Source organism: Haliotis rufescens, unplaced genomic scaffold (assembly GCF_023055435.1).
Source record: "Haliotis rufescens isolate VD_foot unplaced genomic scaffold, xgHalRufe1.0.p SCAF_7, whole genome shotgun sequence".
Classification (NCBI taxonomy): domain Eukaryota; kingdom Metazoa; phylum Mollusca; class Gastropoda; order Lepetellida; family Haliotidae; genus Haliotis; species Haliotis rufescens.
In genome coordinates, this window is record NW_025964361.1 from 8,472,088 (window position 1) to 8,485,932 (window position 13,845).

Below are 13,845 nucleotides of genomic sequence, written 5' to 3' on the forward strand. Positions count from 1 at the left end.
CTAACGGGATCGGGATCGGGTGGTCAGGCTCGCTGAATTGTTTGATTCATGTCATAGATCCCAATTGCGTGGATCGATGCTCATGTTGTCAATCATTGGATTGTCTGGTCAAGACTCGATTACTTACAGACCGCCGTCATAGAGCTGGAATATTGCCGAGTGCGGCGTTAAACAACAAACAAACAAACAAACATTAGCAGTGAATATTTTAAACTAATAGAGACTTCGAAGATTTTGGCACATAGTCCTATACTGATTAAAATTTAAAAAGTGGGATAGGATGGAATAATTATTTACCTTAACATGTCGTTATCGCTGATGTCGCGCTGCCTCGAATATACATTATGATCGCAGCAAATCATTGCAAATACCAGTTTATGCGTCTGTACCATATGAAAATAATGAACATCCATCTTAGTTAAGTGCCTTGTGGTATTAGCCTCCCAAAATCGTATTGTACCAGATTTATCACTTTCAATGCTTTCTAAAAATAATATTCCCACTGCGAGCCGCCTTCAGTTCTTGCCGAGCCGGTTTGGAGAGCGAAATGTATAATAAAGATACGTGAATGTTTATTACCAGATACTGCATTCGCCATCAGAGTTGCTGCATGCTGTTACTCGCCCACCTAATGTGGCCTTGTGAAGATGCTGATTGTGTTTGTATCACACAACCAAACACCAACTTTTTTATTGATATGCCTTTTTTTATTCCCTGTAATCAGTGCTTATTTACTTTTCATTAAGTAATTCTTCTGTAAATAAGACGCTCCTGTTTTGAAACTTTTTTATCGTTGACTACCGTTGTATTCTCCCCGTGAAGATCATTCAAAGATAATCTGATTACGTGAAAAGCTGATGTTGGCTATGAAAAACAGTGACTCTCATTCCATTTTGTCTACGACTTAAGTACTACAGAATTGATAAATATTTAGGAATGTCTCTGAACATGTGCCCGTGCGAATCCGGTTAAGAATCGGTTGTCAGGACCCCATGCTTGTCGTAAAAGGCGAATAACGCTATGAGGTGGTGATCAGGCTCGCTGACTTGGTTGATGCATGCGATTATATCTCAATTCCATGGATCGATGCTCATGAGGCTCACCGGATTGTCTGGTCCATGCTCGATTATTTACACATAGCCCTCATATAATTGGACTGTTACTGAATACGAAGTTTAACAACAAACAAACCTTTGCATTCACCAGGGTTTGCTATGATTAAGGATACATGCATGCATTTAGCAAACTAGTCTTCCTTCAACTGACCCATGAAGATCCAGGACAGAATAGGTCTTCAGCAACCCATGCTTGCCGTAAAGGAGACTATGCTTGTCGTAAGAGGCGACTAACGGGATCGGGTGGTCAGGCTCGCCAACTTGGTTGATCCATTTTATCGATCCCGATTGCGTGGATCGATGCTCATGATATCAATCACTGGACTGTCTGGTCCAGAGTCAATTATTTACAGACCGCCGTCATTTAGCCGAAATATTGCTGAGTGCGGCGTTAAACAACAAACCAACCGACCAAATCTTCCTTCAACTGAGACAGTCTGGAAATGGCTGGCAGTTCGGAATTTGCCTGGTACGTTTCAACATGTCTAGCACTATAAATACGCCAGTGAAGTTAGCGTTAAGTAATGTTCCAAACCGTGGCTCAATGGTCCGATGCGGCACCATTCTTGTACATGAGGTCCTCTCTTATTTGTATATGGATCCGCTGATCATATTTCGCACCTCACACTGAAACAAATGGTAATAAAGAAACGTGGTACTTCCTGAGACAAATGACTTTGAAATCGCAACATATGTGTTTTGACCCACTGTGAACAGAATACAGGGTAGGATGGTATATTGGTATCAATGCAAACCTGTTTGGAAAAGGACATGAGACAATACGTATTATTTCATTTTTTTCCTAATTCATAAACTCATTGAATATATATTTTACATCGTTTTTAGCAATGTTCCAAAAATATCACTGTGAGGAGGGATGAATAATGTTCCCATTGTACCCTGGAATTAAGCGTGAAGAAGAAACAATTTATTTTAATTACCCACTGAATGACGACCCGTGAAGATCCGGGGTAGAATAGGTCTTCAGTGACCCATGCGATCCCAATTGCGTGGATTGATGTTCATGATATAAATCACTGGATTGTCAGGTCCAGACTCGATTATTTTAAGACCGCCGTCAGATAGCTGGAATATTGCTGAGTGCGGCGTTAAACAACAAACCAACCAACTGACGGACCAGCCTAATTTGTGAATTTGCAATTAAGACCTTAAAATAGAATGCTGATTTGGATTTGATACTCCTATCTTGAATCCTGCAGTGCTGCTGTCCTGTAATCCTAGTTTAGTTAATTAGGAAAAAAATATCCTTCAAGAAGTCTCTGTCTGTTCCTGAAAATCATCGACAATTAGACGATACACTCAGTAAAATCTCAATCAGCATCTTTTTGATTGCTTTCTCAGTTGGTGCAATGGGGAACTGTACCAACAATCACTGAAACAAATCGTCTCGTTTGGCTGATAATGGATTTGATGTGGAAACAAATTGTTCGATAAGACCCAATATCTGGTTTTATGTTCTCAACCAAGTGCTGCAGATCGTTGTAGGCTGCAACTGTTAGCATCACACGTATCCAGGTCGCCCTCTTCTGCTGGAGATGAGAACAGACAAATTAAAAGAAAGGAAACTATAATGTAAAAATTAAGTAGAATGATATCATTTAAGGAGTAGTTTGTACTTCAAAGAAAACAAATATAATTAATATCCTCCTTATAGTTCACTTGGGTTGTGTTTTGGTATGCTGGAGTGCTGCTTCTGTGCGATGTCGGGCAAAGGAGAATATTTTTTTTCTTTGCGAAATGAGCTCTTGTTGTCATGGATCTGGGCTGGTTGTTCTCTGGAGTTAGAATTACATATCTTGTATCAGACGATGCGGTTTTGGGGAGATGCCCGCATTGGCGTTGGCGTGTGTAGCCTCCAGACCAGAATTTGATTCCTTTAATGTAAACTTCATAATGAACACTAATATTAAAAAATACAATTTGAAGCACGGTTATGTCAATTAACGTCTTTGTTGCAACCAGATTGAAACAATCGGAGACGCCTACTGCGTGGCAGGAGGGCTGCACCGGGCCAGCAAGTACCACGCCCTGCAGATCGCATGGATGGCAATCAAGATGATGAAGGCAGCTGCGTCACAGAAAGCGCACGATGGTGGAGCTATCAAGGTAGGAATGTATAGGATGGCAACAGACTGAGGCCGAGTGAGTGAGGTTGTGGTTTACATGCTCGGGACACAATTACACATGGCTTTTGCGTGGATGGGAAGTAAACTCAACTAGACGAATGGACATATGCCACTTTTTTCCTACAACTAACACGGATTCATGATCAGGACGACTTTTGGATTCGAACCCTCGACAAGTGTGCCGTTGTGCAAAGCGACCTTTGCGCTAAGGTGATCGTAACTCCCATGCCTTAACATAATCTTACGACAGTCGAAGCGCTAAGATTGTTTTGCACAACGGCACTAAGCTGTCCAGGCAATAAGAAATATGATAGTGAGTGAGTATGGTTTTACGCCGCTTTTAGCAATATTCCAGCAATATCACGGCGGGGGACACCAGAAATGGGCTTCACACATTGTACCCATGTCGGGAATCGAACCCGGGTCTTCGGCGTGACGAGCGAACGCTTTAACCACAAGGCTACCCGACCGCCGCAAGAAATATGATAAACATAGAGACGTGACATGTTCAGTTCCAAGAATTAGAAAAAACGATATCTACAGTGTGCAAATTATGTGTGTTCGATTTTTTTCATAAAGTAAAGAACAGTTCCTATGACGGGTGTTCCCAGAGTGTAGAACTTGCCCACTTCAGAGAAAACTGACACATTCATACGTAAGTGGCGATTTATATACGAAAAGAAAAAACAAAGACAATATCTTAGTGACACTCATGGTTCTGTCTTCATGAAAACAAACACATTCTGACCAAAAAGGAACCGTGTATTGCAATGGTGACACCAAAAGTGCGCGAAAATTATAACCACTACCGGTTGCATCCGCGTACGTGAAAGTCAATGCCACGGTTAACCCAAGAAAACGGTAAGGCCGAGAAGCTACAAATAACATTTCTTCTGTCTATTTTCTATTTCGTCAACTATTTTTAGGACTGCATCTTAAAACGCTGAGCCAAACAGACAGAAAAGCTAACGCCATTACTTTTTAATCTAGCGTCACAAAAACTGATAAGAAAAAAATAACCGACAATCAGCCACAACAGCCATGAATCCTGCCTGCGTATTTCACAACTTACGCCTCGGATATATCTGAAGGAGTGTGAAAAACCGCTAGCTCAAATACTTGTCATTTAAAAGGTCGAGAAACGTTTTAGCTCTGACATTCTATAGTAAGCAAAAATATATTGGAATGTCCAACATGCTTACCTGAACTTAATGGTTCCCTATTATAAGCTGTAGATAGGATTTTTTTTTAAGTCCTCGTTTATTATAAGCTGTATCAGATATATGCCGGGCATCAACTGCTAGGATGACATAATCTTCTCCACTCTCTGCATGCGTTGCGCCAATACTGTAACGCCGCCGGCGTCTGTAATCGCCCCCATGCAGTCAGTTCCTGCAGCTTACAACAGCTTTTTTTGTCAAAGGCTGTACTTAATGTTGTAATTGAATCTCCGAGAAACGTTTAATGCAGTTGTTCACATTTTCTAAGTGCATATTTCAGCAGAGAAGTCCTTCAGATCGAAAACATCTCCGCCAACACATCTGCATTTAGCATTACCCCTTCTTGCCTTGAACCTTATAAAACACAAGAGCGTTAGCTATTCTTTAACTCGTTTTGAAGTTACACAATCTATTTCAACTCGTTAACTGGCTTTCCTTCGCAACCGATCCCGAGTCAACTTTTTTTTTCTTCAAACCGGCTGTTCGATGTTTTTCAACATAGATAGTGTTCAGCCCTTCTCTGTCTACACGCGCTCTGCTCACCAGCAAGTGTGGAGATCTTCTTCTGTCAGGTCGACAATACCAAAGTTTAGGTTTTCTACAAATTGCTTTTGAATTTTGGCTTGACACCAATTTCAGGGCACCTGCTACTTTTTCAAACCTATGGAGTATTTTCAGGGTTAGTTTGTTTTCATGCTGGTGTCTGTTGCAAGTTTTATGCCGACAGGATTATTTCTGGAGCAGTTCACTCACCACTTTGTGTGTGTTTTTCTCAGAGAGTGTCATCATAAAAAGTGTTACAAAAGTACATGAAAGACGATAAAGCTGAATCATTGGCAGGAGGCTCGGCTAAATCTGTGGCGGCTCTGTCTTGTGCGTGTGTTTTTCGACCTCGTAAAATCTTCGAATCGTATACGCGGACACTGTTGTTCTTTAAGTTCCTCTGTGGAATGTCAGGGTAGAATTGATACATAGAACACAATGCTTGTTGTTAGTGCCGGTTACAATGAGTTTGTTTGTTGTTTTACGCCGCACTCAGCAATATTCAAGCCACATGACGGCGGTCTGTAAATAATCGAGTCTGGACAAGACAATCCAGTGATTGATATCATGAGCATTGATCCACGCAGTTGGGACTGATGACATGCATCAACCAAGTCAGCGAGCCTGACCACCCGATCTCGTTAGTCGCCTTTTACGACAAGCATGGGTTGCTGAAGACCTCTTCTACCCCCGAATCTTCACGGGTTACAATAAGGATCGGAAAGTCACAGGTTACAATGAGGATCGGATAGTCACAGGTTACAATAAGGATCGGATAGTCACAGGTTACAATAAGGATCGGATAGTCACAGGTTACAATAAGGATCGGATAGTCACAGTTTACAATAAGGATCGGATAGTCACAGTTTACAATAAGGATCGGATAGTCACAGGTTACAATAAGGATCGGATAGTCACAGGTTACAATGAGGATCGGATAGTCACAGGTTACAATAAGGATCGGATAGTCACAGTTTACAATAAGGATCGGATAGTCACAGTTTACAATAAGGATCGGATAGTCACAATCTCCGACCTGTTGTTATTGTCCCTCGACGGCAAGGATTGTTGCTCTTGCTATCAACCATTGGTGCCCGTCCAGATTCGATTATTAATTTTCTTTTTCAGGCCGGTGTGATTTTTGTTGTTTGCCTGATGTTTCAAGCCCTACTCAGCAATATCCCAGCTATGTGTTGGTGGCATGAAAACAATCGGGTCTGGACAAGACAATCCAGTGATTGATATTATGAACAACGATCCACACTGTCGGGGTACGGTGCCGCAATGAAAGAAGTCACGGAGTGACGATCCATTTGATCCGGCCGATCATTGATTGCTGGGGATCAATTCTAGTCATGCAGATGGCGGCGTAAAATATTGGTCACTCGCGCTCTTTCAGTTAAATCATGACTGTTAATGAACACGTTCTAAGTGATATAACAGTCGAGGATATTCAGTAAACATATCTGCAATTACAAGATCAACTAACTTTCGCAGTAGCCTCATGGTTAGAATTAGTTATGTTGGTTTGAGAATGCTAGCGTACATTTTCCCCATGTGAATAGATAAATACTTGTGCACTTAAAGGAATCATTTATCTACTTACAATCTTCTTTTAGAGGTTATAACATCATTGGCACATAACACGTTAAAGGCCACTAAATTGCCAATGTATGATATATTTAACAACTGATACGTTATGAATCGTTACCATTTATCGCATCAATGAATTATCGTGTTTGTTCTGGCATTATACGGTTGGCAACTGTTTGCAAAGATAGTGTATGTTATTGTACTGGAACTATAGTATAGATTTACTAATGGGAATGTTTTACGTCGCTCTAGTGAGCCTTGTGGCATTATGACGATCGTATTTGAACTTTTCAATATGTGGTTTATTGATATGATATTTGAGTTTAACCTTTTCTGCTCCATTTCAAGCGACAAGATAGATAGATATATATAGGTGAGGTGAGGTGAAATTGGGTTTAACGCGTCCAATATTATTGCACTTATATAGCGACGTGCATGTACGTGTGTGTGTGTTTGTGTGGCTGCTTGTACTAGTCCGGACTGATGCCGATTTATAGTGCTAGCTCACTGAGATACCATGCCGCAGTTTAACATGAATACCCCACTCAGACACAGTATACTGACTCCGAGCCGACCAGTCCTTGTTTTAGCCCCTTAATGCCGAGCGCCAGACAGGGTAACAACAAGTACCATCTTTTAACGTCTTTGGTATGACGCGGCCGGGGATCGAACCCCGGACCTTCCGCTCTCCGGGCGGACGCTCAACCACTAGACCACGGAGGCGGTCTATATATATATATATATATAATGAGGAAGCTAGTTCACAATTATAAAATTCAATTTTCTTGAGATTCTTATATCGATATAATGATTTTTCATTTCATGTATAGTTCTTGTATGTTTCATCTTACAGATGCGGATCGGCATCCATACGGGATCTGTGTTGGCTGGGGTTGTGGGCACCAAGATGCCTAGATACTGTCTGTTTGGAAACAACGTCACCATCACAAACAAGTTTGAATCCGGCAGCGTTGCCCTGAAGATTAACGTCAGCCCAATCAGTTACAAGTAAGGACGTCATTATAATTATTTAACCTGAAATAAATGCTATTCAGATCTACTTTATCAACATATCATCTCTTCTCTTTCCTTGCATTTATTGTAAAATGTCACCATTTATACACGTATCCTTTATTTTATTGTGTTTCCTTTCCGGCTCCTTTATTGTCATGTATTAAGGCCTTAAACTCAAGTTATTATTGATAAGCCTTTATTCTGTTTCCTTTCCGGCTCCTTTAATGTCATGTTTTATGGCCTTAAACTCAAGTTATTATTGATAAGCCTGTATTCTGTATTTTCTTTCCGGCTCCTTTAATGTCATGTTTTATGGCCTTAAACTCAAGTTATTATTGATAAGCCTGTATTCTGTATTTTCTTTCCGGGTCCTTTAATGTCATGTTTTATGGCCTTAAACTCAAGTTATTATTGATAAGCCTTTATTCTGTATTTTTCCAGCTCCTTTAATGTCATGTTTTATGACCTTAAACTCAAGTTATTATTGATAAGCCTTTATTCTGTTTCCTTTCCGGCTCCTTTAATGTCATGTTTTATGGCCTTAAACTCAAATTCTTATTGATAAGCCTTTATTCTGTTTCCTTTCCGGCTCCTTTAATGTCATGTTTTATGGCCTTAAACTCAAGTTATTATTGATAAGCCTTTATTCTGTATTCTTTCCTGCTCCTTTAATGTCATGTTTTATGGCCTTAAACTCAAGTTATTATTGATAAGCCTTTATTCTGTATTCTTTCCGGGTCCTTTAATGTCATGTTTTATGGCCTTAAACTCAAATTATTATTGATAAGCCTTTATTCTGTATTTTTCCAGCTCCTTTAATGTCATGTTTTATGACCTTAAACTCAAGTTATTATTGATAAGCCTTTATTCTGTTTCCTTTCCGGCTCCTTTAATGTCATGTTTTATGGCCTTAAACTCAAATTCTTATTGATAAGCCTTTATTCTGTTTCCTTTCCGGCTCCTTTAATGTCATGTTTTATGGCCTTAAACTCAAGTTATTATTGATAAGCCTTTATTCTGTATTCTTTCCTGCTCCTTTAATGTCATGTTTTATGGCCTTAAACTCAAGTTATTAATGATAAGCCTTTATTCTGTATTTTCTTTCCTGCTCCTTTAATGTCATGTTTTATGGCCTTAAACTCAAGTTCTTATTGATAAGCCTTTATTCTGTATTCTTTCCTGCTCCTTTAATGTCATGTTTTATGGCCTTAAACTCAAGTTATTATTGATAAGCCTTTATTCTGTATTCTTCCCGGCTCCTTTAATGTCATGTTTTATGGCCTTAAACTCAAGTTATTATTGATAAGCCTTTATTCTGCATTCTTTCCAGCTCCTTTAATGTCATGTTTTATTACCTTAAACTCAAGTTATTATTGATAAGCCTTTATTCTGTTTCCTTTCCGGCTCCCTTTAATGTCATGTTTTATGGCCTTAAACTCAAGTTCTTATTGATAAGCCTTTATTCTGTTTCCTTTCCGGCTCCTTTAATGTCATGTTTTATGGCCTTAAACTCAAGATGATAAATGATAAAGAAACAGTGAGACGTTTACGATGGTAAGTCGGAAGGCCTGGCAATTGCAACATCGATAGGTGTTGAAGTATGCCTGTCAATTTATACAATGGTTGTTGATGGCACACATAGCTGTAGGTTATCGAATCAGCAATTAATTAAGTGGAAAGTAGTGATTAACTTGGAAACATACCGGTCATTCATGAATAATGACCGGAACCGAAGTGTGCGTCTAATAAGATTATGCGAAGACGTATGCTCTATGATAACTCTACCATACCTTTTACAAGCGGACCGGCAAATCTGGCGAACACAATCTGATAACAACCACTTCCAATCGGAACACATCCATCATATTATGTGTAATTATGATGATATTTATAGTTCATCCTGTTGTTGTCGTCTCCGCGTTATCGGCGTGTCCAATCACAGCGCACGAGAAATAATCTTGCTGAGTGCATCACGTCTTGAGATAAGATGGCTGACTGAGTATAGTGAACACCTGTCAGGTTTCTCGCTGTAGTTTCGTACCACCTCGTGAGTTTGCATGTTTATTGCTAAATAATCGGAAGGATTTGACTGATATTGTTTATCTAATACTCCGAAGTTTCGCTGTATCTGTAAATAGAAGTAGATTTAGAGGTATCGTATCCTCTACATCACTGAGCTATTTATATATACACACAGACATTTATATACAGATGGACGGATTGCAAGATTGGGGGGAATAGGTAAATGTAACATTATTCTATGTATAAAACACGGTAGGTCAGAAATTATGCCAAACATAATGCAACAGGACGCGATAATAATCACTTGGCATGGTAGACACAGGAAAATAATGTGTTTGAGTGAATATGATTTTAGGACGTAGTTAGATATACAATGTCATGTAACAGTAAAATTGTAAATCAGGAGTTGTTGGGTCTGGTAAAAGTAAACCAGTGGTCAATGGAGTGAACAGCAAGCATTGATGGGGGTATCCAGTGACACTGCATAGGATGATAATTGCCAAAACTCTAGGTGGTGACCCATCTATGAAATATCCATTCTGAACTATTGTAAAAGCCACCCGATACTCATTTTATCGTATCTCTTTCTGAGGATTTAAGCGGGTACGAGACCCAGGACGAAGAGAGTGCTGGACAGAGGGTTAGGGTTGAGATGGGTGTATTAGATGAAGTCATATAGTCACCGTCAACAGGAACTGGAATAGTGTGTGAGTGAGTTGCGTTATATCAAGGCGTATCAGCTTCAATGAAATGGGAGGAAAAAAACAAGCGATGCAGGTGGAATTCGATTTAATATTAATATATACACTCATGAATTTTATGTTTGTCTTTTTCAGTTTACTGCGGGACACCCCGGGGTTCAACTTCATACCGCGCACGCGCGAAGACCTTCCACCCGGATTTCCGGAAAACGTTGAAGGCGTACCACTATTTCTGGAAAGTTACACACATCCGGGCGTTCCAGAGTCGGACATCGAGACGACGGACCACATCGCTTTAGCCCTTGAACATTACGACCTGTCGGCGGAGAGATGATCTTTATATGTATTTATCAGGATTATTTAATTTTCATTATCAGAGCGAATTGTGATACATTTGCAGCAGACTATATGCATCATTTTAGAGGTGTATAAGTCAGCTAGACAGAAATTAGTCCCCTTGTTCACCTCATCAGAACATATTTTAAGTCTGTCAAACGGGTTTAGTCGTTTTAAATTTTCAGGCAGGTTTTGACAGAGAGTCGACAAGTGTTAGGATGTAGTGGTCAAATTGCTTAACATTTGGCACTGAAGTCTGTGATATTGAATCCTCGATGTTTATTATTTCATCCCTATTTATTTCTTTGTATTTATACTATTGCTTTAACCACGCATGTATGCTTACCAAAGAATCCACAAACCTAAGTTTATTTTTGTTTCCACGGGGTGGTAAAACAAACCAACCTGAATATGTTTCAAGAGCAAATAATACAAGCAAATTAACCAGCTAACGCTAATTGGGCTCATTATAATGCCATGAACGTTCGTGTTTACTGTCAACGACAATTTGATACTTCATACGCTGTAAAACAGTATGTGTGTTTGAAGTGTTTGGCAAATAGAACATCACTGCAGAAGTAAAGTACAGTATCACTGCTCAAATGCAGCACGAAAATTTTATGATAACACACAAATCAATTGGCTGCTTGATTTAACTGAGAACTGGACCCGGGCTAATTGGTAGCCTGAGCAAGTTTAATTCAAGCCATTTGAAACCTACTGATGCCTGTCAACTCAATTTGTTTTATTGATTGTATGCTAATCTATAGTGAATTAATTGCAAAAGTTAGATCTGGACTAGCAAAGGACACTAGACACTGTCTTAACAATCTGTGAGCAACATTTTTATCAGATTTTGTAAACTTTTATAACAACTTGGAAACAGAATAAAACATATGTCAACAGATCTTAGAGATTCGATTTTCTATTTGACCAATGCCACATATTACAGGTATATAAATCGGCAATTCGTCTTTTAAAGTTATTCGAGTTTTAAGGGTTTACGTGGATTGTTCGAGAAACAGCATCATATGCTTTACAATCTGAATCTTCATCAGTTAGATGTCAAGGGAATTGGTGAAAGTCCAGGACAGATCATTATCACAATGAACGTTATTGCTCATCCAGATTTACAAACATTAACGACTTATGATTTGGTAAAGCCTCCACACTGTGTAGTGTGTAATATCCACACTGTCGTGCATAGTCATGAGGTTAATATGCATTGGTTTTGTTCATGTGTGTGTCCTGCACCGTCTTCTATACATTGTATACCCAATAGGGTTGTCTGAAATGATACTGAATATGGTCTCTTGAAATTTGAACACAGCCTTAGAACAAATGGATCATTTTGTAACCGATCCTATACCTAGTGCCACATGCTGCAATTTTGTTCGATTTAAGTACATTTTAAACTCTTTTTTTTGTTTAGCGTTTGATATAATTACGTTGGCTAGAAGGATGGGGATGCTACCTTGTTAAGTGACCACCCTTATGCATCGGCAGACACTGGACCCTTGACTAAAGAATTCCAATGCTCCAGATCTCGAAATCTCCTTTGATGTTTTTATTTGTCAGATATCACTTAAATCGAGCGAAAATGAAAATTCTACGAGGATGTGGGCTTTTTCTTCAAATCCCTCTTAATCAATAGAGTGTTTTCTGATCAAAGCAACAATTTTTTGTTTCCCTTTTTACAAGAAGAAATACCGCCTCATTTTTCAAAAGTATCATATTAAAACAATGTCGTCTCAGAATTAGTTCAATCAAAGATATTTGCTACAGCAGAATGGCAGATATTTCCTTGTCCACGATACAGAGTTTATGCATACAATGCCTAGGAATCAACCCGTTTCTGGCTAGATGTTTGTGTTTGGGTTCTTTCATATGCTCGGTGGTGTTAATGTGAGGAGCTGCGATGACCCTTCTGTAAAAGTGCATTACCTTAAGTTTGTTCATATTAAGGGGACACTAATGGCTCACTCCTCCTAAGGCGCCGAAATTCGTTGTGTTGAGTTGAGGCCTACGCGCGCCGAGGTACGCTCCAATCCTGGTTTCGTACTGATAAATATTCTTGGTATGTCAGTACTCATACCATACACATTGGTTTCAGCAATACGATGAGGTTTCCGTCACTTTCGTGACATTTAAAGCTGGCTGACCGTGATAAAACCGAAATAGTGTTACAAAACGGTGTGAAACAAGACATTGAATGAATGCAATCATTACAAAATATTTACAAATACATCTGCACAGTTAACATGATGACAGATACGCTTATGTGTCTCTTGTGGAAAACAAAATCGCGATTTGTTGTTCTGTCACATTTTTTCTGTTAATTATCAACTTTTTTGTCTTCAACAATGTAAAGTGAAAAAAATATATATGTTCACAGATGCAACAGTATACGTATCACATTTGTAAATGATATAACAATATGTTTGTTTGTTTTGAATTATCACCAATATGCCATGTGTCACACTGTAAGTTGTATGTCTGTGAGATTTTCGGTGAGCAATGCCCTGAAATTGTCAAATGTCATTAACTACTACACAATATTCAGTATGACATACACTGTGCACTGACCAACATGACTTCTTTAAAGTCTACGCCAATCACCTAGAGCTCTTCACTACTCAACACAAAATGTGCACAGCTTTCCTTTCGTCTATTTAACCCGCAAATTCGCCTGTATCGACAAGTTTACACATCATTGCTTGCTCTTTCACACGTTAATATACACATGCATTTATGCATAAATCCATCACGCCAGATCGATATTTCAATTCAAAATACCTTAAAGTTGAAAAGAAATTTAAATAATAGAGCAGGTATTTTCATGAATAGTTATAATTCTTCTGCGCTTAGTTTGTGTAAGGCAACATGTTCTCGAAAACAACCCAAGTATCATAGACAATGCAAAGCCCCATAAACCCGGACACCCTTCATCATGAAACCGTTTCTTGACGATTGCTTTATGCTAGATCTAAATATTATTGAAAGACATTTCCACGTTCCCATAATCCATTAATCCGGAACTTTGATAGTTCACCCGAGTTCACTGAGATCGGTACCGTCCGGAGCGACTGGTTTTTACTGTAGTAGGATACTCCGAAATTTACCAGGATTGACTTGGTTTTCTGGAATAAAATAC

The 13,845-nt window shown here is 39.2% G+C and overlaps 1 protein-coding gene across 1 annotated transcript in view; it reads left to right on the forward strand.

The window, feature by feature from the left end:
- LOC124144457 (guanylate cyclase soluble subunit alpha-2-like) overlaps nucleotides 1-13,061 on the forward strand; it is a 103,330-nt gene extending 90,269 nt beyond the window's left edge. Inside the window, exons 8-10 of the mRNA XM_046513863.2 lie at nucleotides 3,099-3,242; nucleotides 7,472-7,626; nucleotides 10,491-13,061. Coding sequence (XP_046369819.1) covers nucleotides 3,099-3,242; nucleotides 7,472-7,626; nucleotides 10,491-10,689 — 498 coding nt within the window. The 3' untranslated portion in view covers nucleotides 10,690-13,061. The remainder of the gene's footprint in view (nucleotides 1-3,098; nucleotides 3,243-7,471; nucleotides 7,627-10,490) is intronic.
- Nucleotides 13,062-13,845: the final 784 nt, after the last annotated feature.